The sequence below is a fragment of the Pyrgilauda ruficollis genome, unplaced genomic scaffold (genome assembly GCF_017590135.1).
Source record: "Pyrgilauda ruficollis isolate IOZ18807 unplaced genomic scaffold, ASM1759013v1 scaffold123, whole genome shotgun sequence".
Classification (NCBI taxonomy): domain Eukaryota; kingdom Metazoa; phylum Chordata; class Aves; order Passeriformes; family Passeridae; genus Pyrgilauda; species Pyrgilauda ruficollis.
Genome location: NW_024510655.1, coordinates 1,221,182 through 1,249,026, shown reverse-complemented (window position 1 = coordinate 1,249,026; position 27,845 = coordinate 1,221,182). Strand labels below are relative to the sequence as shown.

The 27,845-nt window shown below is 45.1% G+C and overlaps 1 protein-coding gene across 1 annotated transcript in view; it reads right to left on the bottom strand.

Annotated features, from left to right (window-relative positions):
- LOC121365917 (ubiquinol-cytochrome-c reductase complex assembly factor 1) overlaps positions 1 to 13,533 on the bottom strand; it is a 46,887-nt gene extending 33,354 nt beyond the window's left edge. The window contains exons 1-5 of the mRNA XM_041490503.1: positions 13,485 to 13,533; positions 9,231 to 9,335; positions 7,778 to 7,882; positions 2,988 to 3,095; positions 613 to 685 (exon numbers count right to left, since the gene is read on the bottom strand). Coding sequence (XP_041346437.1) covers positions 613 to 685; positions 2,988 to 3,095; positions 7,778 to 7,882; positions 9,231 to 9,335; positions 13,485 to 13,508 — 415 coding nt within the window. The 5' untranslated portion in view covers positions 13,509 to 13,533. The remainder of the gene's footprint in view (positions 1 to 612; positions 686 to 2,987; positions 3,096 to 7,777; positions 7,883 to 9,230; positions 9,336 to 13,484) is intronic.
- Between the last annotated feature and the right edge of the window lie 14,312 nt (positions 13,534 to 27,845).

Genomic DNA, 27,845 nt, shown 5'->3' with positions numbered 1-27,845 from the left:
TCTGTTCTAGTCATACTCTCTACCCAGTCAAGAGATGTGTCTTGATTTAATGCTGTCAGGGTCAGTAAAAAATATAGAAAGTCCCTTAAGTTGTACCCAAACCTGCCCCAGCCATGATAGAGACAGGTGATCCCTGTGACCTAACTGACCTTGTATCATTAAAAAGTCATGCATTAGGAGATGGGGGTGATTCCCTTACCTGCATCCCAGTTGTACTGAGGATGGCACAGGGTAAGACACAGAGACCATCTGACCACGATAAAAAGGGAGGGGATATTTGGATTCTTAGTTTATCCCACCCCTGATAATAAAAAGTGGCAATATCCCTTGAAATCCAGGATATTCCTAGTTCTTCCCATCCCACTCCTGTTCCCCACTACAGCAGGGAAAATGTAACAAGGCTAGACTCCAGGGTCTGCCCTTGTACCCCTGTCACTCCAGAGCTTAATGGAATGCTGCAGTACAGTCCCCTTCCAGCTGACTATGCCCTGGTAACCTCTGACAAGTCTTTTTGTTGTTGCATTTACCATCACAAATATATCCAGTGATGTAACTCCACTGTGTGCTCCCTTACCAGGGCAGCAGCTCACACACCATCAGTCCAGCACTTACTATTAAAGAACTCCTCGTAGTCAGTTTTCTCCACACAGCACGTGTACATGCGCAGCGCTGCCACCTTCAGCTTCTGAACAAAAAGAAGAGACAACACTTGAAACATTCATCACCAGAGCTGCTGAACATTGCTGGCTTTGTCCCTGAACACTGTGAACACTGTCCCTTGTCCCACACTGCCATTTTCTGAAAACACTTCTTTTGAGAATCACCATCACTTGAGATTTTCAGGAGCACATTAAACTATTAGATATGCCAGTAATGGCATGAGTATAATTAATTCTGTCTTGAAGAAAAGAAAAAAAAAAAATGTCTTCCTGAATATCCTTCCAAATCTAGTGTGTTAAAATACTTGATATAATTACAGAAAATATAAATTGAATAGTTTTCCTTACAGAGTCTCTGAAGATCCCAATTCACAACTCCTGATTTCCTCCAATAAATTTAAGTGATCTATACCATTAAGAGTGTTTTGTGTAATTTAAGTTTTAAATATTAAAGAAGTCACATACCAGACATGTCCTAAAAATAGCTTTTTTTTTTTTTTTTCTAGAAAAGTGACACTTGGCTGATTATAAAAGTGAGAAAGGAATCCCAAATGATGAACAACATGAGGCATTCCTCCGTGCTTGGGCACTTCTCATTTTGTTCTCAGCCTGCCACTGCACCCAAAACACCACCAGTGCATCATCTAGAACACAGGCACATGTGCTGAAGCTTCAAGAAGCACAATAACTAATAGCAAAAATCTTAAAGAGAAATAGGATTGGGTTTGGATTGCTCTGATTTGGTTCTTTGTTTTTTCTAGCGACATATACCATTGATGAACTCAGTGCCCACCATACTGCAGGGATGAGCACCTTGCCTGCTAAATGGCAGCTCAAATCACCAAAGTAATTATTTGTGTCTCCTCCAACCAAAAGGAAAATAAAGAAATTGCAACTGATTGCTGAGGAAACACAGAAGCCCATTATTTTTCTTATTCAGTAATCTCAGGCTTCTGTCAAAAATCAAACAAACATCTAAACTTCTTGAAGTAAAATGATTTACATTGCTTACAGGAGTTCTGAAGGTTTCCCTTTTAAAGGAAACACTGCCTGGCCTGTGAGCAGAGATCTCCCTGGTGAGAGTCATTGCCCCAGAGCAGGCATTACTAGACATTAAACACATATTGTAAAAAACAGTCCCTGCAATCCAGCCCTTAAATAATGCAGGTAACAAAGGAGAAACTGATGAAATTTAATCATGGAAGTTTTAGGGTGTAGGAGAAGTGTGGGGGAAGGGAGAATAAAACGGAAAAAAGCAAGAGAAATACTAAGAAACTTCCCAAAGATCTCCTAGAGAGCACAGGCAAGGCCAAAAATGAACTCAGGTCTCTTGGGCTCTAACCACAAAATAACTCTCTCCCAACCCAGGATCCTTAGCCAAAAGCAGGCAGTAAAGAGCAGCAATTAAGGAGAACTCTGAAATCAACACTTAGAGCTAACAAGAATCTTTATTACAACAATATGTACACAAGCACATGGGAGAGAAACTACACTCTCAAGAGGTTTAGCATCATCTGGTTAGAGCAACTGATTTTAACCAAAATAACTAAGCCTGTTACAAGTCATTTATCTTTGCTTTACACTTTCTGAAGAGCAGTATGCAATCAGCAACAGTTTCAGATCAGTCTCTGAAGAGGTGCACTCTGCCTTGCAGCTATTCAAAGCACCTTAAAACTTCCATTATTTTTAATCTTTTTATTCAAATAACTGGTTTTAATTTCAACACAATTGAGCTCAGTCCTTCTTTCAAGCCACCTTCTCCTCTCATTCTTTTGTACTCTTCCTTAGTTCAGAGTAAAGAAATTATGAATTTCATATTTTTCTTCCACATAAGGAACCAAAAGCATCTCTCACAGAGCTGCTCTCACTTAGTCAATGTTAACAACCATTTTATGAAAGGGCTATTTAAAAAGAAAAGGACAAAAAGCAGGACCTATTTGTCACTCTGCCCTGGTCAGCTACCACTGAACAGTGATTTGAACAGCAACCACACCATATCTCACCACTACCTGCCCAGCAGACCCTCCTGGTAAGGCTCTTACTATGTTCTTTGGTGCACAAATGGAGTGAAAATTAGATAGCTGAAGAAATTCAAGAAGGATTTAGACTCTACCAAATACAGTACTGTTGCATATGTCAATGATGGTAATATATACTGGAGGTTCAAGATCTGGATTATTAATTCCTTACATCAGAAAACAGGAATTTGCATTAAAACTTATCCATTAAGTACTGCTCCTAGCATAAGAAAAAAAAAATGTGGAGTGTGTTTGGTCTGCTTTTTAGAACTATGAAATAAACAAAAGAATTATTAAATTACTGCTTTACCCATCTGCTGTACTTGAGTGGTCCTGTGAACCCCATCGCTTCCATTATCCTTGTAAAAGCACCCACTTTTTCTTCAGATGACAGTAAGGAATCTTTTGCAGAAAGATGCTGTAAAATTGAAATAGCACATATTTCAGTCTCAGCACTTAAATCTGACACATTTTAGTTAGCCAACTTACAAATTTAACAGAGAATTTTAGGGCCTTTTTGACTGCTTTCTTTGTTCAAAACAAAATACTGTTTAGGTCTCCCCTGAAAATATTCCACTGGTTTTCATGTATGCCATTCCTCTGTTTATGAATAAAACTTTGCATAACCATTGTGATAATAACACCCCACTGGAAGCTCACATTCAAATACTTAGAGAAACCTGCTTTCCAAAATATGGCTCCTATCCTAGACTCCCATATTTATTCTAGGTGTCTTTACTAGGGTTTAAGTCTTTTGCAGGTAAGATGAGCAAACAAATCACAGAAAGAGAGTAAATAAAGCTAACCTTTCACATTCCCTCTCTTTCTCTCACAGGCATTCTACAGTAATTATACATTATACAAACCAATCAGCTCTGTTTTAAAAGCAATGAAGATACATGAACCCATCACTCTTACCAAAGAGCTCCCCCAGACTCTTATTCCCATTACAGTTAATCTACAGAGTACCTGCAGAAAATCCAGGTCAGCAAAGTACTTAGCAATAATCTGCAGTGTCTGCAAACATGAAGATATATGTTCTCTTCCAGACTCACTACACACCTTAAACACCCCTGGGCTGATGCTGTGGCTTTAGCCCAGTGGACAGGTGGGGATAGGGGAGAAAATTCAGAGGGTAAAAGTGAGAAAATTGAGCTAAGGGCAGTAAAACAAAAGCCAGAGACACAAGCAAAGCCAAAGGAGGAATTCATCCCCCATTTCCCCAGGGCAGGCAGGTGCTAAGCCATCCCCACGACAGCTGGGCTCCATCAGAGTAACATTACACCAGTGTCCCCCACTTCCTCCTTCATTCCAAGCTTTATATGTGAGAATGATGCTGGATGGTCTGGACTGTCCCTGGGATCAGTTGGGATCAGCTGTCCCCACTGTCCCTGCTGTGACCCCACAATTCCTTGTGCACCCCCAGCTACTCCACTGGTAGGGAGAGGAGCAGGAAAGGCCTCAGCCTTTTGTTGGCCCTGCTCAGTAACTAAAACATGCCTGGGATATCAGGGCTATGTCCACCACAAATCCAAACCACAACCCATACCAGCTACTAGGAAGAAAATTTACTCTCCCCCAGCCCAAAGCAGCAGAACTGGTAAGAGAACTTAATGGCATTCTGCCTCTAAGCACCCCAGCAGCAGCCATCAGCCAGCTGTAATCAACACTGGTACTCCAGCAAGTAATTTCCATGAATTAACTATGCAGAATAGACTTTTTCCTATTAACAAATTACTTTTAGCCCATCTATTTCACAGGAACCTCCTATACATGATTTGAGGAAATAGAGCTGAGAGCCATTGTAACGTGTGAAAGTAATGAGACCAGGATGCCAGCTCCAGCAAGGATCAGGAGCAGACTCTTGGGAATGACACAAAAGCAGAGAAATACAGCACACACACACACCCAGCCTTCTGGGATGTACCTGCCCAGCTTCTGACAGACACTCCTGCACAAGAAAATGTATCTACTCACTTTTTTGTCAGCTCAAACTGGCTACACCTTCAGCATCCTGGCGTTTGAAACTATTCAACCTCACTAACACAAAGTCGTGGTATGTTGGGTTTCACAGTTTAATTATGTTTAAAAAAATCCCTTGTGCTTTTTTAAAATCCAGCCTTGTAATTTGGACTAGATGACCTTTAAAAGTCCCTTCCAACCCAAAGTATTCTATGATCCTTGGATGCCTCCAATTTTCCCATAAGAACCTGCAAACAACTATTTCCTATCCCACTTTTCAGTACCTTTTATAGGCAGTATCATACATACATTCCTTAGTTTAGAAAGGCCCTAAAACAGGCTATTCTCATATTGAAAGCTTTTCCACTTTCACATCATTCTCCACAGACTTCCTAGCACTAATATAGTAGCTTTTGAAAGGGCATGAATGGTTAAGTAAATGCATATTAAGATACAGATTAAAATACAGATCCATACTCTGCAAAAGTTGCTATAATTAACAAAAAACTAACTGTAAAGATGACAAAATTATAGCTCTGAGACAGAATCCATCCCTGTGTATAACCACACACAAGCCTGAGCATTTGAAATAAAACACTGTGCATTTGTGCACTGTCCATGGATGGCTGTCAGTGCCTTGAATCCTGCCATGCACAGTGTTCAGGTAAATGGGGAGAAACACACCCAGCACCATTTTAATATCTGTCAACATCCCAGACAGTATAACACTGCCCAGGACCTCCTGTGATACTCAGCTCCTCCTCTGAATGCTGGTCATTAAACCTGTTCACCACATCCCTTCTTACCAATGTCTGCAGAGGCACATCCCACCCTCTGCCACACATGATGGAGCCAGTGATTCCCCTGACACGTACATGGGTATTTAAACAGGATTATGCAGTGCAATATTCCCTGCTACACTACAAATGGCTCCTAAGTTTCCATCACAACTTCATAATCCCCCTCCAGCCAGGCAATGATAGGAACTGCTCAAGGCAGAGCCTGTGTCCAATAAGCACTGCCACGTTCACTAAGTCAACATTCATCTCTTCCACAGGAATTGAAATCACACTGAACCTCTAGAGAACCCAGGCAGAACTTCACTACATGCCTCTTATCTATAAATGCATATGAAGTCTCCCTCTGTACAAGTTTTTAATTATGTAGAGAAAATTAAAAACCAAAATTATCTCAATTCATCTCATCTCAATTTAGCTCATCACTAAAACAATGGCTAACCAACAAGCAGGTTTTTCTAGGAAATGCCATGTTTCTTGCTTCATTCTGCAAGGCAGCCTGGACTAGCTCAAAAGATGGTGAAAGGATTTAAGCAGAGAGTGCTTGGTTCAACCTACGGATAGAGGCCTGAAGCTCATCCTATCAAGGCCATGACTGCAGCCAAATGCAATTAAACAATCCTATAAGCATCTGTAAAATCAGATCTAGGAAACACTGGGGTGAGGAGAGGGGAAACTGTGTGGTGCTTAGTTGCCAGCTGGGCTAAAACCACAACACAGAGAGAGAGACAGAGAAAAAACTTTAAAAATGTATTTTATAACTCACTCAAAACAAGCTCATGAAGACACTGTGCAAGGGACATAAGCCTACCTCAGGCTGCCTTTCCTGCTCAATACCTGAAAGGCAGTGTTTAAAGCAAACAATCATTTTAATTTTGACACCAAACATAAACGGAAACATCTGGAGCTCACCATTAATTCCAAACCACTTCCCCACCAGGACTGCATAGTCAAGTTCACATTTCAAAGATGAGTAAGTACTTCTCTCTTCGAAATAATGAAGTTGCAGTGCAAAAAACAACTCAAACCTACAGTGTTCTTAACGGCTTCCCTTCTGGTCATAAATCCTGCCTGGCTTCTTACACCATGGCTATTTTAACTGGGAAGTTTCCCCATCCATCTTTCAGCCCTTGTACCCCTCCCCTTGCCTTTTTCAATACACCAAAAGCAAATCTTGAGTCCTGCCCTGAAGATCTTCATGGCAGTCCTGGTTTGTTTGAGGTACTGTCTTGTCACCCATTGCTCTCCCAGATCTGCTCTGTTAAGTGCTGCCTGCGCAGGGCTCAGAGCAGTGCAGGCAGGAATGGGGATTAGGGGCATGCACCATCTTTGGGAGTCTGGATAACAACTTTAGCTCCAGCCATGATAAATTGTGCAAACCCTTTGTACATGCTTCAGTCCCTGTCTGCAAAACGTTTGGTTTATCTTAACAGCTGAAAAACACTGAAAAATTGAGTAAAAGAAGGAAAAACCCCTAGTTGAAAACTAAATGCAAAGACCAGGCAGGGGCTCTTCCCTTGTACACTTCTGGTTTTACTTCATTTTTTCTATCCATGTCAAAATAACCAATTTAAAATCCTTCTTAGTATGTATCTAACTCCACACCAGCAAAATGCACTATTATCTAGATAGCAAACTGGGATTATTGTTTTCATGGAAGTTTTACCCATCAGTCCCTAACTCTTTTTCCTTCTGTCATCCCACCTCTCACGCATGTGTTCCATTTTGCCAATTTCTTCACACTGGATTAACAAGATATGAGGATATTTATTAGTTGAGAGATGCTAACACCCTTAGTTTAAGTGGTGAAATGATCCTATGGAGTTGATTCACGCCTCAGAAAACTTCTACTCCAAGACAATACATGTACAAGACACATAGACCACAGATTAACAAAACAGTAGAGATGAACAGTAAATTATTACACAATAATTAACTACAATTAGTAGATTGCATGACAATTTTCAGTGTTTAGAAGATAGCAAATCTGTCACCACACATTATTCCCAAACTAAAGAATAAGGAAACATCTTGTCACTTCTAACATGTGACACCTTGACTTAATTTCTTTTCTGATTGGAAGGAAGCCCTCAGCCTTGTCAATGAACCTTCACCCTGATAACCCAACTGTAACTGCACCTTCCTATGCCAGCACTTCATTTTCTGGAAAGGAACAGAATTCCTTCTCCAATTACCAAACCCATTGTCCACATTACACCAAATTATCTTAGAGAAAGGTTGAACCCTCTCCTATGTTTTCTGAGAAGTGTTTTGCCTCCTGTATCTGTAGAATCCCTAGCACTTGTGTCCTCCAAAAACAAAACTTTCCAACTCTTCTCACCTTATTCGTATTGTAAAAGGATCTGTTTTGCTGCGTGATGGCTCCATTGGCTTGAATCAATCCACCACAGAATTTAGAGAGTTGGAAGGTGCCAGCCTTGTGTCTCTAGTAGAAACGATAAAAGAAAAAAAAAGGAATTAACCAGAGACCACTGACTTAACTTTACATCAACCACCTGTAGTTTGCTTTCAAGTCAATTAATTCTGGCTAATCCCGAAAAACTCTGCATCACAAATAGCACAAATTTATTATAACAACTGTTACCAAAAAAAAATGGCTACCTATGCTTAATGCTCCACACCACATTTTCCAATGTCCCATAAATGTACTGATGGAATGGACTGGTAGAACACTGTACTCAAAAGCCACAGCCTCTCTGTTTTGACCCTTACCCTACTTCTAATTATGGGGTTTGTCTCTTAATAAAGAATAATTGCTTTTTCTGACTTCACAGACAAACAGCTACTTTTATCTACAACTTTATAGCCTGTTCAGTTATCTTTGTGGCCAAGACCTGAGAAAACATGAATTGCAGTGTAAAAGCTACCACTACAGCCCCTACCACTACAGCCCCTACGACTTCAATCACAGATCTAGTGCACAACAAAAAAAAACTCTCAAGCAGGAGCAAGTGGGCTCCTCAGGAAAGAAGCTGCACACTGAATAGAACACTTCCACAGTCTCCCAGCACAGCCAACTTAGCAGTACCTTATTTATCAATTAATTCAGACAGAGTAAATATGCTGTTCAGAGCAGCCATCCCCAGATGTGTACTGACTGTAGAGTAAGCCCAACTTCATTAATAATTTCACAACTGCTCATTTCCACCTCTAGTCCCAACATCACGTGCTACTGGTGCAAACTGGTGCTTTAATAGTAGGGTTAGCACCTATTCCCATTTTCTACACATTTTTCACCCCTTTATCATTAACTGCTATTACCTGATGCTCTAGTTGATTTACTCTGGACAGACACATTCTGGCACTATGCTGGTTGTCCCACAACAGTGAACCAAACTGCAAAGCCTCCACTGGAACAACATTAAATGTGCTGTGCAAAGTAAACATCCACCAGTACTAGGAAGTCCAAGGCCACTGTACAGTGGAGATGTTCTATAAAATAAAGTGTTCTCTAAAATAAAATGCTGGAAACAGCATGCAAACATGGCTGGCTTGCAATAGCTCATTTGGAAAAGTAACACCTCCATTTGGACTTCTGCATTTAATCTTCTCACGACAGATAATTTGGATCTATTAAAAGACACACCTGGACATGTAACAATAGTGGGAGCTCACTCTTGCAGCAGCAGAGCTCTAGAGTTGCCTTGGTATTTCCACAATACACAGCGAAGACATCACTTTTGGAAGCCTCTTTATTGAAAAATCCTTACTTTTTCTTGGTAATTTAAGATCATTCAATTTTTCAGACACTTTAACATGCTGTGATGTCTTACCTGGAAAACACTACACAGCATCCGCCTACAGAGGACAGTGACTCCAGTGGTCTGCAGCAATCCATGGCACCCTGCTGTCCACTGGGTCACTCCAGCCTGGCAGCTCTGCAACGAGGAGATGAGCAATGAAGAAAAGGACACAGATGTGCAGAAATAGTGTAACTGTCCCTCTGCTCTCACAGGATTTATTCATTCATACGAAAAAAAACAACATGGAGCTGTGCCAGGGGAGCAAGGGGAAGGGTTTAGGTTGGGTATCAGGGAAAGGTTCTCTCCCAGAGGGTGCTGGCACTGCGCAGGCTCCCCAGGGAACGGGCACAGCCCGAGGCTGCCAGAGCTCCAGGAGCGTTTGGACAACGCTCTCAGGAACAGGGTGGGATTGTTGAGGTGTCTGTGCAGGGTTGGGCATTAGACTCAATGATCCTTGTGGGTCCCTTCCAGCTCAGGATATTCCATGATTCTAACAATCCTCAGATTCAACTCCCAACTTGTGCTTGACAAGAGTATAAATTTTGATTATGAAAATATTTTGCCTTCCAGTACAAGTATCCAACCCAAGTCTGATGGCAGAAACAGATGAATGGAAGGAAATGGTGGGCTGTCTACATCATAAAACCACACCACAACTCCTCTGTCTATACAATAAATTCAAATGCTTAAGAAGCATTCTTCAATTGACTGAGTAAGCGCTAAAAAGCCCTCATCCAACTCAACTTTTATGCATCTTTCTCTTACTTTACTCAGGCACAGCTAAGAATTTTCTTATTCCAAAAGCACATATTGTCCCAATAAATTTCAGTGAAGATCATTATTTTCTGTCATGAAAATGTCAGCAATACAAAGAAGAGGTGGAGCTTTTTTTGCCTGCACCTTCTTTGCACCTTTCACCTTCTGCAATATTCAAGTTAGTACAATATTTGCCTCCTTCATACATGCACTACATTAACACTGGAAATAACATATAGAGATGCCATTTTCTAATAAAAATAGCTTCATTTTTGGTTGACCACAAAGACGATTAAGAAACTGAAGCATCCAATGTATGAGCCGAGAATTAGTTTTGAGAAACGAAGACTTCAGGGAAATCTTATAAATTTGTATTAACATCTGGTGGGTAGGCAGTCAGACTGTCCCTGGGGTGCTCAGTGAAAGGACAGCCACAAGAGCAGCAGATCTGCCCAGAGACAAGAGGAACCAACATAAACCACCCTGAGTTCCTGTCCCATTCCTGTGACCTGCGCAGTCACCGCTGTCCCTCAGGCGTGGCCATCGGCCTTGCAGGCTGTCCCTCAACTCCAGAGCTGCACTTTGAATCCATTAAGGGAACTGATTTGGCATTTTAAACACTGCAAAGGGAGAGATGCTATCCCATGGCAAACATGGTTAGTGTTCACTGCTACTACACCTTCCCACTTCTACTGCAGCAAGACTACTCAGGCTTCTGATCTTTGCACCTAACATCACCGTCAGCAAGTGAAATGATGAAAATGATACATTTCTATCCAAAACCCATTTCAGCTGAGTCCCAATAACTACTTTTTGAGATAATCTAGTGTTGTGGCCTAAACAGTTTAATAAACACTTCAGTGAGAAAGAAGTAACCTTTTTTTTGTGAACAATTACAACAAGATTCCAAGGATCTGACAAAACTTTTTTGAGGCTTTTTCTCATTAATATGCCCAGGTTGGAATATGGCTTAGAGCTTGAACATACTGAGGTTTGGAACTGCTGAAAAGCACAAATGCAACAAAACTGGACAGAGACATATGAAAACACAAAAGTAAGCACAAGCACACTTAAAAGCTGATGTGATAAACAATCCACTAATAAAGAAAACAGACATCAGGAGATAGCAGGGAATATGAGGAGCTAAGGAATTTCCTCTAAGCCAGCATCACTCTGCAGAACACAGTCTTCCTTTCAAATTACAAGTGCTTCTTTGGCTTCTCCCCTGGGCTGAAAGAAAATGTACCAAGCCTAAACTGAACAGGATTACTCAGGAATAGTCTGCAGACAGCTGCCTTGTCAACACAGAGATGAAAGAATATCACTAGTCTTCTAAATCCTCTTGGCAACCTTTCGGAAAGTCTTAGGTAGCAGACAAGCTATTTATCAAGGTATCTTGGGCAAAAGCCAGATTTATCATAATGCCAGTATTAAGGAGCAGAGCTGAAATGTCAGGGCTGGATCATACACCAGGAGCTCAAAGTCAGACAAAAAACAAATTTTCCTTATTTCCAGTAGAAGGAAGAAATACAGAAAGTTTTAAGACTAGTTTTCATACAATCAGGAAACCACTGAACTCTAATGCAGAAGCACGTGCTGAGAAATGCCAGGGATGAGCAGCTCTTGAGCTGAAGCTGAGCATACTTCAGATCACAAAAACAGCAGGTAACTACATCATCTCCTCTCTAAAGAGAAACCTTTCTGGTCAGGCTGAAAAATCAAATCAGCTTACTTTGCCACATGAATGCCAGCAGCAGCTGGCTGAGGAGCTGCCCAGGGACAGGTAAGCCCAGGAGGCAAATTCTTCCCCTTCAGAAGCAGTTTTCATTGCAAACCCTGCCGTGGGGGTGCGGCTCCACAGACAGCTGAGTCCTCCTGATGCCTCACTGCTTCCCTAGTGTTCTCCCTGCTCCCTTCCTGCCTGGCTCCCCCCTCCCTGCCTGCTGACCATTGCCTCTTTAACGCTTTCAAACTGCACAACCTGTTGTTACTGTTCTGCTGCTCCAGCACTTGGATCACGGGGGCCAAGAAAAAGGCAAGCAACAGAGCAAGGACAAAGGACAGGGAAAGGGCAGGGGTGGAAGGAGAAAGCAGGAACTCAAGGTCACTGCATTTGAGCTGCTCTTGGCAGGTTTGTGCTTGGCTGCTCTCATCTTGAGTTTTGAAAGGGCAGGACTCAGCGTGATTGGGGAAACCACACCCTGAGCCATCGGCTCGGAGTACCTGCGGGACTAATTTCATAATTGGATATTTGCCCCCATACTAAAGGCCTTTCATGTTTATGGGACATGTGTCCCCACTTAGCAACGCTGGCCACCCTGTGTGGTGATACAAGATCATACCCAAGTACAAAATTCTGTTTTCTAGACAATATGCTAAAAAGAGGAACTCTGCCACAGATGCTTCAAAGGCTAATAGAAAGAAAAAATGCATACAGATGAATGGGAAAGAAGAAAGGAGTGGAGTCATTGTAAACCCACACTTTCACAGGAAGCCAAACACTTTCAATCTGAATCACAGAACCACTAGGGGTTCTAGAGGGCTGGAAAAGCCCTCTAAGGTGATCAAGTCCAACCATTAATAAACCATGTCACCAAGTGCCATATCCACATAGTGTTTGAACATATCCAGGGATGGTATCTACACCACTGCCCTGTGGTGGTGCCAATGCTTGAGCAAAAACACAAGAATTGGAATCTTTACACTACCCCTGCTTTCAAACAGCTCCAGAGTGAGAGGGAAAGGTCCCATAAGGGCAATGCCCACCCCTTAGGGCACACACTGAGCCCAGCAGAGGAGTCCCACTGGCGGGCATGTGTCTCCAGTTCCCACCAGGAACCCAAAACCTTACACAAAAGAATCACAGGATCAATTAAGTTGGAAAAGACCTCTGAGATCATCGAGTTCAAACTATGACTGCAACACCATCACATCAACTAGCCCATGGCACAGAGTCCCTCAAACACCTCCAGGGATGGTGACTCCACCACCTGCCTGGGCAGCCCCTTTCAATGCCTGACCACCTTTTCAGTGAAGAAATTCCTCCTGATGTCCAAGCTGAACCTCCTCTGGGATTATTTGAAGCTGTTTCCTCTCATCCTTGTTCCCTGGGACCAGAGCCCGAACCCCTCCTGTCTGCTCCCTCCTGTCAGGGAGTTTCTGCAGAACCAGAAGGTATCCCCTGAGCCTCCTTTTCTCCAGGCTGAGATCGCCCAACTCCCTCAGCCACTCCTGATGTTCTAGCCCCTTCCCCAGCTCCGTTCCCTTCCCTAAACAAGCTCCAACCCCTCACTAATCCTTCTGCAAACACAAACTCCGCGGGAAAAGCTCGCCCCGCTGCTTCGCCAGACATCGCGGGCGAGGCCACAGGGCGGGAAGCGGGAGCAGCCCCCGCTGACACCCCTCGGGCTGCGGGGGGAGGCCGCCACAGCGGCGGCGCGGGGACAACCCCGGCTCCACACGCCGCTCGCCCCCTCAGCGCCAGAGCTCTCCCCCCTCCTTCCTCCCCTCCCTCCTCCCTTCACTCACCACAGCACGCGCCAGAGCCGCCATGAGTCCCCGGAGCCGCTTCCGCCGGCGCGGCCCGGCCCCTTCCGTGGGAAGCGCCGGGCGGGTGGCGGCGTGAGGCGGGCGGCCCGCGCCGTGGTGTCCCACCGGATCGGGAGCCTGAGCCGGCGTGCAACAAGCCGACAACGGCACGCTGGAGAGAGTAATTATGTAATTGTGTTTCCGTGCGAAGGAGAGCACCTTTCTCTCGTATTTAAAGCGCAGGTTATAAGCTACCCATGGGAGGTAAATGTTAAGGAAGTTTCCCATTCTGACCATTCTGTAACGCCCTGGCAGTCACAGTGACAAAGGTCAGACACTTTCACTGCTGGAACCGAAGCCCCTCCACAGTGGGGGGCTCACATGAGCCGAAGGGTGTCCCTGCATTCCCCACTCTCACACAGTCAGACCGGGTTTCCCACAGCAGAGTCTCACGTGTCTTGTTCCACAAAACAATTTGTTTGCAGCGCAGGAACACAGATACAGCTCGAGCCGGTGCCTCCAGGGAGGGACCTCGAACCCCTGGGCTGTTACGCCTTCACAGTCCGAGCACAGCAAAGTCTCAGCTCTTCCTGAGTCTTCCCATAAGGGCAATGCCCACCCCTTAGGGCACACACTGAGCCCAGCAGAGGAGTCCCACTGGCGGGCATGTGTCTCCAGTTCCCACCAGGAACCCAAAACCTTACACAAAAGAATCACAGGATCAATTAAGTTGGAAAAGACCTCTGAGATCATCGAGTTCAAACTATGACTGCAACACCATCACATCAACTAGCCCATGGCACAGAGTCCCTCAAACACCTCCAGGGATGGTGACTCCACCACCTGCCTGGGCAGCCCCTTTCAATGCCTGACCACCTTTTCAGTGAAGAAATTCCTCCTGATGTCCAAGCTGAACCTCCTCTGGGATTATTTGAAGCTGTTTCCTCTCATCCTTGTTCCCTGGGACCAGAGCCCGAACCCCTCCTGTCTGCTCCCTCCTGTCAGGGAGTTTCTGCAGAACCAGAAGGTATCCCCTGAGCCTCCTTTTCTCCAGGCTGAGATCGCCCAACTCCCTCAGCCACTCCTGATGTTCTAGCCCCTTCCCCAGCTCCGTTCCCTTCCCTAAACAAGCTCCAACCCCTCACTAATCCTTCTGCAAACACAAACTCCGCGGGAAAAGCTCGCCCCGCTGCTTCGCCAGACATCGCGGGCGAGGCCACAGGGCGGGAAGCGGGAGCAGCCCCCGCTGACACCCCTCGGGCTGCGGGGGGAGGCCGCCACAGCGGCGGCGCGGGGACAACCCCGGCTCCACACGCCGCTCGCCCCCTCAGCGCCAGAGCTCTCCCCCCTCCTTCCTCCCCTCCCTCCTCCCTTCACTCACCACAGCACGCGCCAGAGCCGCCATGAGTCCCCGGAGCCGCTTCCGCCGGCGCGGCCCGGCCCCTTCCGTGGGAAGCGCCGGGCGGGTGGCGGCGTGAGGCGGGCGGCCCGCGCCGTGGTGTCCCACCGGATCGGGAGCCTGAGCCGGCGTGCAACAAGCCGACAACGGCACGCTGGAGAGAGTAATTATGTAATTGTGTTTCCGTGCGAAGGAGAGCACCTTTCTCTCGTATTTAAAGCGCAGGTTATAAGCTACCCATGGGAGGTAAATGTTAAGGAAGTTTCCCATTCTGACCATTCTGTAACGCCCTGGCAGTCACAGTGACAAAGGTCAGACACTTTCACTGCTGGAACCGAAGCCCCTCCACAGTGGGGGGCTCACATGAGCCGAAGGGTGTCCCTGCATTCCCCACTCTCACACAGTCAGACCGGGTTTCCCACAGCAGAGTCTCACGTGTCTTGTTCCACAAAACAATTTGTTTGCAGCGCAGGAACACAGATACAGCTCGAGCCGGTGCCTCCAGGGAGGGACCTCGAACCCCTGGGCTGTTACGCCTTCACAGTCCGAGCACAGCAAAGTCTCAGCTCTTCCTGAGTCTTTGGCTCCTGTCACTCTCTCTGTGTCCATCCACTTCCCTGGCTCCTGCTGTTTCTCACTGTCATCACCTGGACCTGTCTTTGTGCCCTTTGTTAACCAGAGGCTGGCAGCTCATGGCTCCCACCCAGAGCTCAGTCCGAATTTCAATCTGCAGTTTGCAGGCTGAGTTATCTGGACCAGATTTATTTCTCAACAGTAAAGCCTAGCAACAGCTTTCTGACCTCTCACATCTTGTGTAGGAGCAATCCCTGGATCAATTCAGTTTTGGAGCAAATTTTGCAACCAAATTGCAGAGGTCCGGTCCAGAAAGTGAATCAAAGCACCTTTCCTTGGGAAGGGAAACACCTGTTCCTCCTGTTGGTGCTGCAGGTGATCATCTGCCCTGTGGTGGTAAAGGCCAGCAAGACTTTTCTGTCTCAACACTTTTTGTGTGTGAGCAATCTCTGGCTGTATTCAGTATTGGAGGTGGTATCATAAATTTTGGTGATGGACCCCTGAATGGAAATGACTGTGCTTTTCCATGGGAAGGAGAGCAAGTAGCCCCAGTGTTCCAGGTGCAGATGATGGGCTGCCCACCAGGAGGTAAAGGCCAGCAAGACCTTTCTTTCTTGGAACCTGTTGTGTTGTAGCAATCCCTGGATGTGTTAAACCTTGGAGCTGACTTCCTTATGCCAAACTGGGATCTGCATGTAAATGACACCACCTTTCCTTGAGAAAGGAAGCACCTGGTCCTGTTCTTGGTGCTGCATATGATCATCTGCCCAATGGAAATAAAGGCCAGCAAGATTATTTATTTCAGAGTTGTGCAAGCCTGCGAGCTTGGTGATATTCAACAAATCCAGCATGCCCTAGCAGAATTTGTACTGCACTTTTTAGACATGGAAATTCAGAGTTAGTAACTTCCCAAGTACAGCCCCTCTATTAGGATCGGTTAGTAGTTTCCATACAGGTACACAACCCAGGAACCTTTTTGACCTGTAGGCATGATGTAGGTATTACAATGAACATAGTTCACCTATGGACCTTGAGTGTTTTGCCAGGTTAGCAATGTAGACATAGACATACATCAACATCTTGATTTACTATGTCCTTAAAGCTTGTTAGTTACAGGATGTCCATGGGTAGGAGATGAGCCTGCTCCCTGTTCCACTGATGGGGTCTCCTTTATTGATCATATTGACCAGGCATGGAAGTATGCAAAGACCTTATATCAAAGAACACCCTGACTTAAGATAATCTTGACATATTCCACATTTTTGCAACAGCATGGAAGGCTCCAGGTCTGTGCTGGGGTTTGGTTTGGAAGGGGCAGAGGTGGCAGATCCGTGCCTGCCTGCTGCTGTCAGCCATGTCCTGGGGGACAGTGGCTCTGCCCCGGGGCAGCAGGGAGGGCAGCATGGAAGCAGCGGTACCTCCCGTGGCTGAAGTTGGTGAGGCCATCCTGGCTGCCCCAAGCATCAGTGTGACCCTGCACTTGTGTCACCAGGAAAACATGGCAGCATCCCTCACCCAGAGTCCCCCAGAGCCAGCAGCTTGCTGCCAGGAGCCATCCCGCCTGTCCCTGCTGCATATTCCCTGCCAAGAGCTCTCGGGATCTCCTCTGGTCAAGATGACTCCAAGATGTATTAAAAGTCTCTTTTCCCCAAGCCAGCTGTCGAAGAAGGAGTCAGAAGTCTTAGCCTTGTGTTCTCAAGGTTGTTTATTATTTCTTATCTAAAACATTTTCTGTCTGGCCTGCCGAGGTCTGTTCAGAGGTCAGTCCGAGGCACACTGCCCTCCCATGGGGCCGGCGTTGTCTTCTATACTATAAACTACATATTTGATATTTACAGTTATGTTCCAATACCTGTCACCTATGTTAGACAGTGACTTTCTACTTTACACCAATCCAAGAGTGCCCCATCACCAAGAAGATGGAGGCTGGGAAGAAGAAGGAAGAAGAACAGGACAATGCCCAAATCCCTCCATCTTGCCTCCTAGACCCCCACAGAAAAATCCTCAAAATTTCTCTTTTCACCCTATAACTACTACTGTTATGCTATCTAAACTTTTGTGACCTTTAATTGTTCATACAAAGGTGGTAATTTGTTCCATGGGTCGAACTCAAAGTTGCAGGGGTCTTTGGCTGCATGCCAGGGTCTCCAACCCCCCTGCCAGGTTTTGAGCCATCCAGGGTACCCAGAGGGATATCCTGGGTTCCGACAAAGAACCATCCTGCCTGTCCCTGTCGCGTGTTCCCTGCTCCTGGCTGCTGCTGGCACCAGCTTTCATGAGGCCACAGAGTGAGCCTGAGCAGTGGCCCAACGGGGTGAAGCGAGCTGGCTTGTTTTGCCAGGTTAGGCTGAATCTGGATCACATCCACATCACCTCACAAACGCCAGTACTGGTGCAGATGTGAGCAGCAGCAGCTGGGGCAGGGAGCGAGGCTGCGCAGCCGGCGGCAGCGCTGGCTCAGAGGGCTTAGGGAACTATAACATTCTCCTCCTCTCTTTCCCAGCACGTTAACTGGGATGTCAGCTTCTCAAGTGGGCAGTAGCAGCTGCTTTAATAGCCCTGAAACTTCACAGTAGTCCTTAGAAATCGTTCATATGTTCTTAAATATCAGGCCTCAGGGGGCCAATGGAATCACCTGTCTGGACTTCTTATCCACAGGCATCCCAGATCCCTGTGCTTGCAGCTGGTCTTTCTTGAGATGTTCTGACTCCCCACAGCTATCTGCTGAAAGGGGTTTAACTGTGTCTGACAAGCTGTTTAGTGAACAAGTTGTTCTGACACGAGGCAGGATGTTGAACAATGCAGGGGACTGTAGGATCTCTGTTGGGGAAATGCTACATTTCATTTTGTTTTTGTACCAGCAGCGAATTCCAGGCAGGAAGGTTGAAGCTGGTTTTTTTGTTTTATATTTGCTTAGCTGCCCTTCTTGCATTACACTCAAACCAATATTAAATGCCATTGTTAACAGCAAATTTTTTGTGAGAAGGCGATGGAGAGGAGTGGTTACACTTTTCTGAACCCTCTTTGCCATTAATGAGTTACAGCCATTAAAAATGATGATGCTCAAGAGGCTCTAAAGTGTGTAGTCATGCAGAGAAAAGGCTCTTGCCACTAGCAGTGTCTCTCAGTGATGTGACATGGTCTGTCTACTACAGTGGACACTTTCCAACTCAGAGCTGTGTCTGATAAATATTGACACTTACCTGGTTTTGTGTTAGTCCTACCTAATGATGCACAAAAAGATTCTGGCACACTTCAGTTGGAGAAAGTTACTGTCCCACCTAAGATTCCTCTGCCTGTCACTGCTCCGTGGAGCACCAAGCCCTTTCCCTGTCAGTCTGTCTGAACACAGCTCCCTGAGGGAATAGAACAGCACAGCCTTTGATGGGACATGAACCCAGAAGAGTTGGCTGTGGACCTGAGTTTCAATTTTAGTTTCAGTTTTGAAGGGATTCCCTCAGACAGAGCACAGGCAATTTATTCCCCTTTACATAGGTTTTTGCTGTCCTCAAGCTCCTCCACTCAGCTCTGCTCAGTGGGCAGCTCCACAGCTGTGTGGGTCTTACATCTGAGGTAATGAATCTTCCATGTGGAAGATCCTCTCTTCCTGGGAGATTGTCACCTGAGGCCACTAAAGAGGCTGAGAAACTTGTTGCCATGTGTTTTCTGAAACATGTTGGGAAACATCAACAATGGCCTCAGGTGTTCATGTGGCTGAACAAGAAAGAAGGATGAGAAAGGATATGATGATGTTTAATGTATGTAATGAATATAAAATAAATTTCTTATTATTTATAACACTAATTCATTTGTTAATACATTATATTTAATGGGCCTCCTGATTTGGCTTCAATCCTGTCTTCTCTTTAACCTCTCCCAGGTTGGTTCAGTGGTCATTACTACAATTCTTTTTCCTTTTTCTCCACATTAGCAAGGAATGATAAATAACTTTTAAACAAAGACATTTAAATATTTTATCTTCCTGTCCTCATCATTCCCCATCAGCACATAATTTTCTTTTGAATGTTAACATAGCACATGCTCTTCCTGTTTTCACACAGAACAGCAGACTGAGACATTTTTATGCAGGCCTGTGCTTTTATATTTTAAAATGTTAAATATTCAGGTTAACTGACCATCTTGAAATAAAGTCCTGTAAGAGCATCTTGTATTTTTGTCTTCTTGGACACATGAAGAATCAAAATCAACTTGATAAGGTAATTGTTAGCCCAACATTTGCTGGGGGGAGCTCCCTCCTTCTGAAAAACAAACAAAAAACTTTAGACCAGGGCAGAAGTACAAATCTTTCAACTTCAATTTTTCCTCTGCTCATTCTCAAATTTCTGTCTAAGTAAAGATTTTAAATTGTATTAATTTTCCTTCTTTACCATCTGCTCCTACTTCTGCAGAAGTAAAGTCAAAGGAATCGCATGGTCATGTGAGGAAAGAGGATCTGTCCACATTGCCTGGGACAAGCAGGGCTGGGACATTCTAGCTAACAAGGAGGAAAATAATCCATATGGGTATGCCAGGACACTCTGGAGATCATGATAAAGAGAAACCCTTTAGAAAAAAAGCTCAGTTCAAGTCCAGCAGGTCTTATTAATTCTGGTTCTGTGCCAATAGTGCAGAAGTGCCAGCTGGCCTCCACAGCTACGTGAGTGCCTTCCCAGTGCTCCAGGTTCTGAAAGGGTTGTTCTGTACGTACCACCAGAGCCAGTGTGGACCTGGCACTGCATCCTGTCTCATGCACTCCTTCAGGACTGGAAGTGCAGATCAGTGATAACGTATACCTTGGAGCACTGGTACATGTGGATTGACTTCTTCCAGAGCTTTCCTGGATGTGTCTGCTCTGCTCTTAGCAGAACTCCGAGTTCCAGCAGAGTGGTGAGGGGCCATCTGACCGCAGGGGAAACCCAGGTTCACTGGATTCCTGTCTCTGGCTGTTGCTGAAGGAAAAGGGCATTTCTGAGCTTGAACTGGTAGTTCGTAAACAAATTTGTCATACTTCGCTCTTGCAAAATTTTTCTCCTTTTCATATGGAGTGAATCTGAATGCTTTGAGGCCAAGTCCACCCTTAGGAATATGTTACAAGCTGAAAAAGGACTTTTAATGGAAGAAAATTATATTTTAGCAACATAAAGGTGATACGTCTTTCCCATAAGACTCAGTTTGGGGTGTCAGTGTGCATACTTTTTTCTATTGCCATTTCTCAGGAAAAATGCTATTTAAAAATACGAAATTAAGGTGTATTTTTCAATAAAAATACAATGCTTACAATTCACTCTGGACCTTAAAAGGTTTGGCAAGTATGGAGATCAATTCCCTGATCTGGAATTCCTTGGCTAGAGGTGCAAAGCAGTCCTTGCTCTGGTCTCCAGAAGGGAGTTACCCCTCTTCTGCACCAGTGCTGCAGGAGGAAAAGCAGACGTGAAGCAGAACAGGCTGCTCATTGCTGCACCTCACTGAGTTTGGTGAAGCCTGGCAAGCACAACCTGAAGTCCATGGCTGAATTGTTCAAGAGGAGTAGAAATAGGACGTAGTTACTTTTTCCAGGCTTTTATATCCTAGTGGCTGCTGCTACTGTTAAATATGATAAACTCCTATTTGTTCACGTTAGCTGGCCATCAATACTCCCTGTTTGCTGGGCAAGCCCAGAATGTTCCCCTCCCCACCTGTCAAATCTGGAGTGTGCTTTGGCACCCTGCCATTGCAGAGCCTCAACGACTTGAGCAGAAATGAGACATCCCAGTACTTAAGCTGCCTCTGTTTCATGAGCTTTTCTTCCCATCTGTCTGCTTTCAGAAGAAGAAAGTGTTTGCTGGTCAGAGAGGTTTTCCACTTGCGCCTCCTTCAGCTTTCCATTACCTCTCCGAGGTTATATGGGGTGCAGGGCTATACACTGTACTGTACTATATGCAGAGGTGTTCAGACTTAATTTATTCCCTTCTCCTGGATAAAGATTATTGCAGCTGTGTGTTTTGGAAAACTATCAATGAAGGGAGTTCAGCTCATACAACACGCTTTCAATAGGGTACTGTACTCTATATTTCCAGGTTCTGTTTTAATTACACTTGCATATTACCTTGGAGGAAGCTGAAATCTGGAAAATGTTTTCTCATATACCATGTCTTAAACCTTCCTGACCTTCTGTTTTATACCAAGTACTTTTATGTTTGTGATGAAAACCATATAATATGGGGCAAGGTCTTGCTATCCGGGATAATCTACCAGAGGCTGTCAGTCCTTCCTAGCAAAGACTGAGCAATTCTAACTGAGAAATGTCCCCACCATCCCTCACCCCACCACCTTCCAGCAGTCATTCCTTCTTCCCTCCCTTCACATGGCTCCCAACAAGAGCCCCATGCTGTGAATAGGGCATGCAGTGGCAGAGAGAGGCTCCTGCTGCTCCAAAGTATCTTGAGGGACTGAGTTACAGGATGGCTCGTGCAGTGCCAGTGTACTGCCCGTATCCCAGAAAAACAAGGAAAAGGCCCAGATTCATTAGAGGGACTGTGTCCAGCAGTGCACTCCTGCAGCTTCTTGGAAGCTGGTGAGCCAGAGGAGCCCAGGAGCCCTTGGGGTGCCTGAACAGCTCCTCCTGGGCCAGGGGAGCAAATGCTGCTCTGGGGTGTCTGTACTGGCTGCACTGGCACCACTGGGGAAAATAAAAACAAACCTACCACTCAGTGTCCAGAATTTAAACCTCCTCAAGACAGCTGGCACTGTGCTGGGGGAGCATGGCATTGGTGAGAACTCCGGCATGGCATGTGCCTCTGCCAGGAATAAGTGGCTACAAGCAGGTTACCAGCAGGTTACAGAGGTGCCCTAGGGACTCACAAGAAGAGGTGCAAACCTCCTCCAGCGATCTGAGAGCATGTGCTTCCCAGAGCTGACAGCAGAACAAAATGTGTAGGAACCAGGCATCTGGTCCAGAGCAGCTTTCAAGCCAAATTTAAATCCATGCCAAAGAGAGTGTATCTTGATTTTCACATTCTTGGTTTGTGTGGAGAATGTCCTGGGACAAAGGGTTTTAGCAAATATGTGTGAGCAGCAGTGGGTTTGTCAGTCCCCTGCCCAGCTCTTGATGCCCAGCACCTCACCATTCCAGAAGTACAGATTGCTGCCTGCATCCTTCTTCTATGACTTCTTGAGGAGCTCCCTCCTCCTGGAGGCATGGGATAGTGGCAAACCCTTCAGCCTGGGACCTTGAGCTCTGCTCTGGAGCCTGGCACTGACAGGGCTCATGAGGTCCCACCTTCACTTGTCCCAACACCTCACCCTAAAAAGCAAAGTAACTTTTACTTAATAATGAATAATAGGAATTACATAAATCATGTAAAGCAGAGACTTTTTAGTGGCAGTGAACTGTTTTTTAACTCAGCTGTAAACAAGGATTTTCAACTCTGAGGAAAGAACTTATTAAATGGAAAGCTTTACATTAGAAAGCAGTGATTATGGAAAAGTAGGGTTGGTCATAATAGAAAGCTGATTCTGAACTCCTAATGTGATGCTGGAACTGAGAGGAAAGCTGATCCCCAGACTGTAAAGGTCAAAATCCAGTAAAAGTAGAAAGTTTTAGTGCCTCTGTGGTGTTGATGAGACTGTTACTGCAACATAAAATGAGTTCTGGTGTTTCCATACTAAAAGTATTTGGAGAAGTGAGAGCCTAAAGGAAAAAACCCAAGAAGAAAAAAATCTGATAATGGAGGTGCATAGCAAAAGAAGAACAAAGTCTATCGACCTCTTCCACAGAAAATAAGAGAAAAACATTCATCACAGGCTGCACAGGTAAAACAATACCAATGGGAGTAAGTTTTTTCATACAGCAGACAAAGAAGCCAATTCAGTAATCCAAAGTGGAAACTGGACAGTAAGTAGAAATAGCTGCTTATTAAAAAATTAAGTGCTAATATTCCCAGAATTAGCTTAGAGCTGAATGTGGTGAGTTTTTTAAAACTTTCGGTCTTTAAATCAATCCTGGATCTCTCTTTCCAAATATGTAATACCCAGCTATTACATAACGTCATTTAATTCCAGGGAATTCTAAATATAGGGTCTTTAAAAAAATACATGGGAAAAAAGACGCCAATCAGACAGCCATGCTCCTCTAACAGGACAGTGGCTAACCCTTGGTGAGTCCCACATGGTTTGAGCCATGATGTCCCATTGTACCAATTTACTCTGAGTTTTGGGCTTCATGTGGAAGAACGGTTTTGCCAAGTTAGACCATGGATCCCATGGAGTTCATCTGCTATAGGGAACAGCAGATCCCTACAAAGAAAATAAAGACGGGACAAATGTGCAGCAAGGTTTTCTTGGCAGAGCTTTTGAACTTCCAGCTTTCCAGCTGCCAGGGGCTCAGAAAGTCCCATGGACTCATGGTCAGCAGCTTTTCATGGATTTTTCTTCCTTTTTTTTTTTTTTTTTTTTTTTTTAATGTATACAAAATGTAGCATCCCAACAAGGTTGCGCTCAGGACTTCTGCAGCTGGGCTACCCTGAGGGAATCAGTGTCTTTCTGCTTGCTTCAAGCCTGTCCTGAGCCACTATCATTTGGTGTACTGTGGTTCTTGTTTGGGAGAAAACTTGTTCCCAGTACACATTCTTAGTTCTCACCACTTTTCCTTCTTTCCCCAGACACCTTTCACTTGCCCCAGACACTCGCGTCTCATTACTTCTGTCACAGAAGCTGTTCCATACTTCCTGTCCTTCTTACTGCCCTTCTCCAACTCTTTTGGATCCCAAAGTGTTTCAGAGTTGTGTGCAATGGCTGCATATTGTCTTCTCATTTATTCTCTATTTCCCCCTCAGTCATTCCTGAAGTTGTATTTGCTTCCCTGATTGCTCTAAAAATTGAGCTGACACTTTAGGGACTCAGAAGTAAAATTTTTTACCTGGAGTAAGCAGAGCTCATCAGGCCAAATGATCCTCATTGTTCTTCCTGCCCTTATCACCTGCAAATTAAATTGCCATTCTTCAACAACATTTTTAGATTCAGTCAGTATCAACAGCCCCATAATAATCATAATTTGATTATGATTGCTAGTTCAGAACAGTCACCCTTTAAAGTACTGAATTAAGTTCCTTTTCTCTTGAGACTCCCAAACCTCTGGAATTTCCCCAAAATCCCAAGATTTATTAAAAATCAGTAGGCTTACTGGTGCAGGTAAAATGTTTTAAAACTCTGACAATGCCAGCACATGCTCCTCATCACTTTCTTATCTTACTGGCATGGGGAATATTTCATTACTGTTGCAAGAAGTGAATTATTCCTTATGGCTTTTTCTCTTACAAAAAATATAATGTTTTGAGAGACAGATAGTCCCACTGTGTTTTGAGATAAAGAGCAGGTCATTTTTCTAGGATTCCAAAGAATCAATTTGTGTTCAAAGTTTCTGTGCCACTGTTAGATTCCATCTTATATTTTCTGGAGCTTACTGATCAAATATTATTGTGCTCCTGCCAGTTGCTCAAGTCCTTTCTTTCTCTCCTCTGTCCTTCCTTATACTCAGTGTTTCTTGCCTGTCTCTTGACTAATCCAGTAGCTGTTCTCACAATGTTCCTGAACCACCAGGCTGTCTGTAACCACCTGTTTACCTAACAACACAGGAAGTAAAATAATCAGTTAAATGTGGAAGCATGTACTTTAAGTCCTTCCTTGAGGTCATATCGGCTATTCCCCAGGGGGTGTACAGGGCTAGGTGTCTGTCTCAGCCCTGCTTTGCAATCTGTCCAGCTTCATGCTTGTGGGGCACAGGCGGGAATGTGACTTTCTGAGTAGCAGTGGGAGATATGGGGAGTTCCCCTCCTGGTGCCTCCAGGCAGGCAGAAGTGCAGCAGGGAAAAGGAACTGGGCCCAAGCTCTCATCACCTTGGCAATTAAAAATACTCCCAACAAACCCAGGGACCCTTGTGTTTATTAGGAGCCGCTCCACTCCCATTTTCTCCTGCACAGTATGATCCTCTCATGTCTGCAGCTGAATCCCAACAGGACAGAGGGACCCAAACACCAGTACCTGTCCCCAGCCAGGAGGCTCATTTGGGACACTGTGCCTGGTGTCACTCACCAGCTCCTGCCTGCACAGACACTTCAGCTTGTTCTTCCAGAGCCTGGCTCTTCCCTCGTGCTGTTGGGAAAACTACTTACTTTAGTGCTCTGAATCAGCTGCTGGAGTCAAGGGCTGCTGAGAAGAGCAAAAAATGCCAAAGTTAAGCACTTTGTAAAGTCCAGAGCGACCTTTAATCCCAGGCTGCACGTGCCTAGGAGAAGACAGACTGCTTGTGCCTGAGGCCCAGCTATGACATCTGTGATCCACACAGAAGGTCTCATAAATGAAAGTCCCTCATTCTCCAGACTCAGGTTTCTAACCCCTGTGAGTTTGAACTCCCACCACAGCACACATGGCCACAGTCAGTGCTGTGGAAAAGCTACTGCTGTTTCTGTCTGTTCAATGCCACTGTCTGAAGTTATTTGCCTCTGCTGAGCTTCTGAAGTATTGTACCAGCAAAGGTGTGGCCAGCAGGACCAGGGCAGGGATCATCCTCCAGTGCTGGGCACTGGTGAGGCTTCACCTCGAATCCTGGGACTAGTTCTGGTCCCTCATGACAAGACATTGAGGAGCTGGAGCATGTCCAGAGAAGGGCAATGGAGCTGGGGAAGGGTCTGGAGCACAGGTGTGATGATGAGAAGCTGGGTGGGTTCAGCCTGGAGAAAAGGACTCGGGGGGCGGGAAGTTTTTTCATGGAAGGGGTGGTCAGTCATTGAACAGGCTGCCCATGGCAGTGGTGGATTCACCATCCCTGGAGGTGTTCCAAAATGTGTGGATGTGGCACCTGGGGACATGGCTTAGTGGTAAATCTGGCAATGTTGGGTTAAGGGTTGGACTCCATGATCTTGGAGGTCTTTCCGCAACCTTAACAATTGTGTGAATCCATGATCCAGCAGCTCGCTCTTGCTCTAAGCCTTCAGCAGCTTCTGGCCTGGAGCTCTCAGGAAAGCCCTGGAAGACACTAGCATGAGAAGGACAGACAAGTGCTAAGAAATAATTACTTTCACCAGGCCTCAGAATAAGGGATTTTTTTTTACCTGGTAGGCACATAGAGAGAATCACAGAATCATCTAGGTTGGAAAAGACCTCTGAGATCATTAAGTCCAACCTTTGACTGATCCCTACCTTGTGAGCTAAACCATAGCACTGTGTGTCACATGAAGTTGTTTCTTCAACAGCAGCAGAGATGGTGACTCCACCACCTCCCTGGGCAGCCCCTGCCAATGCTTGACAATTCTTTCTGTGAAGAAATTCTTCCTGGTGGCCAGCCTGAACCTCCCCTGGTGCACCTTGAGTCTGCATCTTCTTGTCCTGGCGTTTGTCACCTGTGTCAATTCCCCCAGCAGCACTGCCGCCCACCCAGCTCCTGTACACTTGGAGGTGCATCCACTCTGCAGTTCCTCCTGTGTTTGCCCCACCTTATTATTCAGTCTTTCACCCACTCTCAGCCCCTGCTGGGGGGGCTGCCTCTCTGCGTCCCCCCGAGAGCCACTTGTCCCCAGGTCTTCTCCCGAAGCCACATTCCCTTAGAGCACCTCCTCCTGCTTCTCCCCTCACTGCCTTTAGCCCTTAAGTCCTCCCTAGCTGGGTTCCTGTAACCTGATCACCAACCCTATGAGTTAATGACTTCTTTGCCATCTGAAGTTTATGAGCCTTGTTTCACCTTTGCAGAAAAGAGAGCTGTGGGGAAGGTATCCATCCCCTTCTCTCAGCATGGGGAGGACCCAAGTTATGTTTCTCTTCTAAAATTTCTGGAGAAAGATTAATGTTTTGAAGGCATTTGCATGAGCAAACTGAAATGTCTCTGGTTTTATCAGTTAAAGCCTTATTTCTGACTTTATGCCACAGTCAATGGCATTGTGTAAAAACAGACAGATGGAAACTGGATGTGCAGAAGTAATATCTTCATTTTAGTTCAATTTAATTACATTTAATGGCATTTCTCTGGCAGTATGATAGGCAGAGGCTGCTCAGCCTCGATTCCTGGATGGCAAATTATGGCTTAAGATATTATATCAAATAGATTCTAAGAGAAAAAAACAGTGAAAAGAACATTTTCTGTCCCCTAGCAGAGGGTCAGCCAATTAATCACTGTTATTGTTGACTAAGTCATTTTTTCTTGACAGCTGTGCCCTTCAAAATGACATCAGGGGAAACTGAATCCATTTGCATTACTTCAGCTGGCCAAATCACTGCAGAAAGTTGAAACTAGTTCTGAAAAAAAACAACCAGGCAAACAGGGACATCGGTGAACTTGGAATGACAGAATAAATGGGCTATTCTGAGTACTCAGCAAAGTGCATTTACTGCTCTGTATTTACTGTTTTTCAAAAAATGT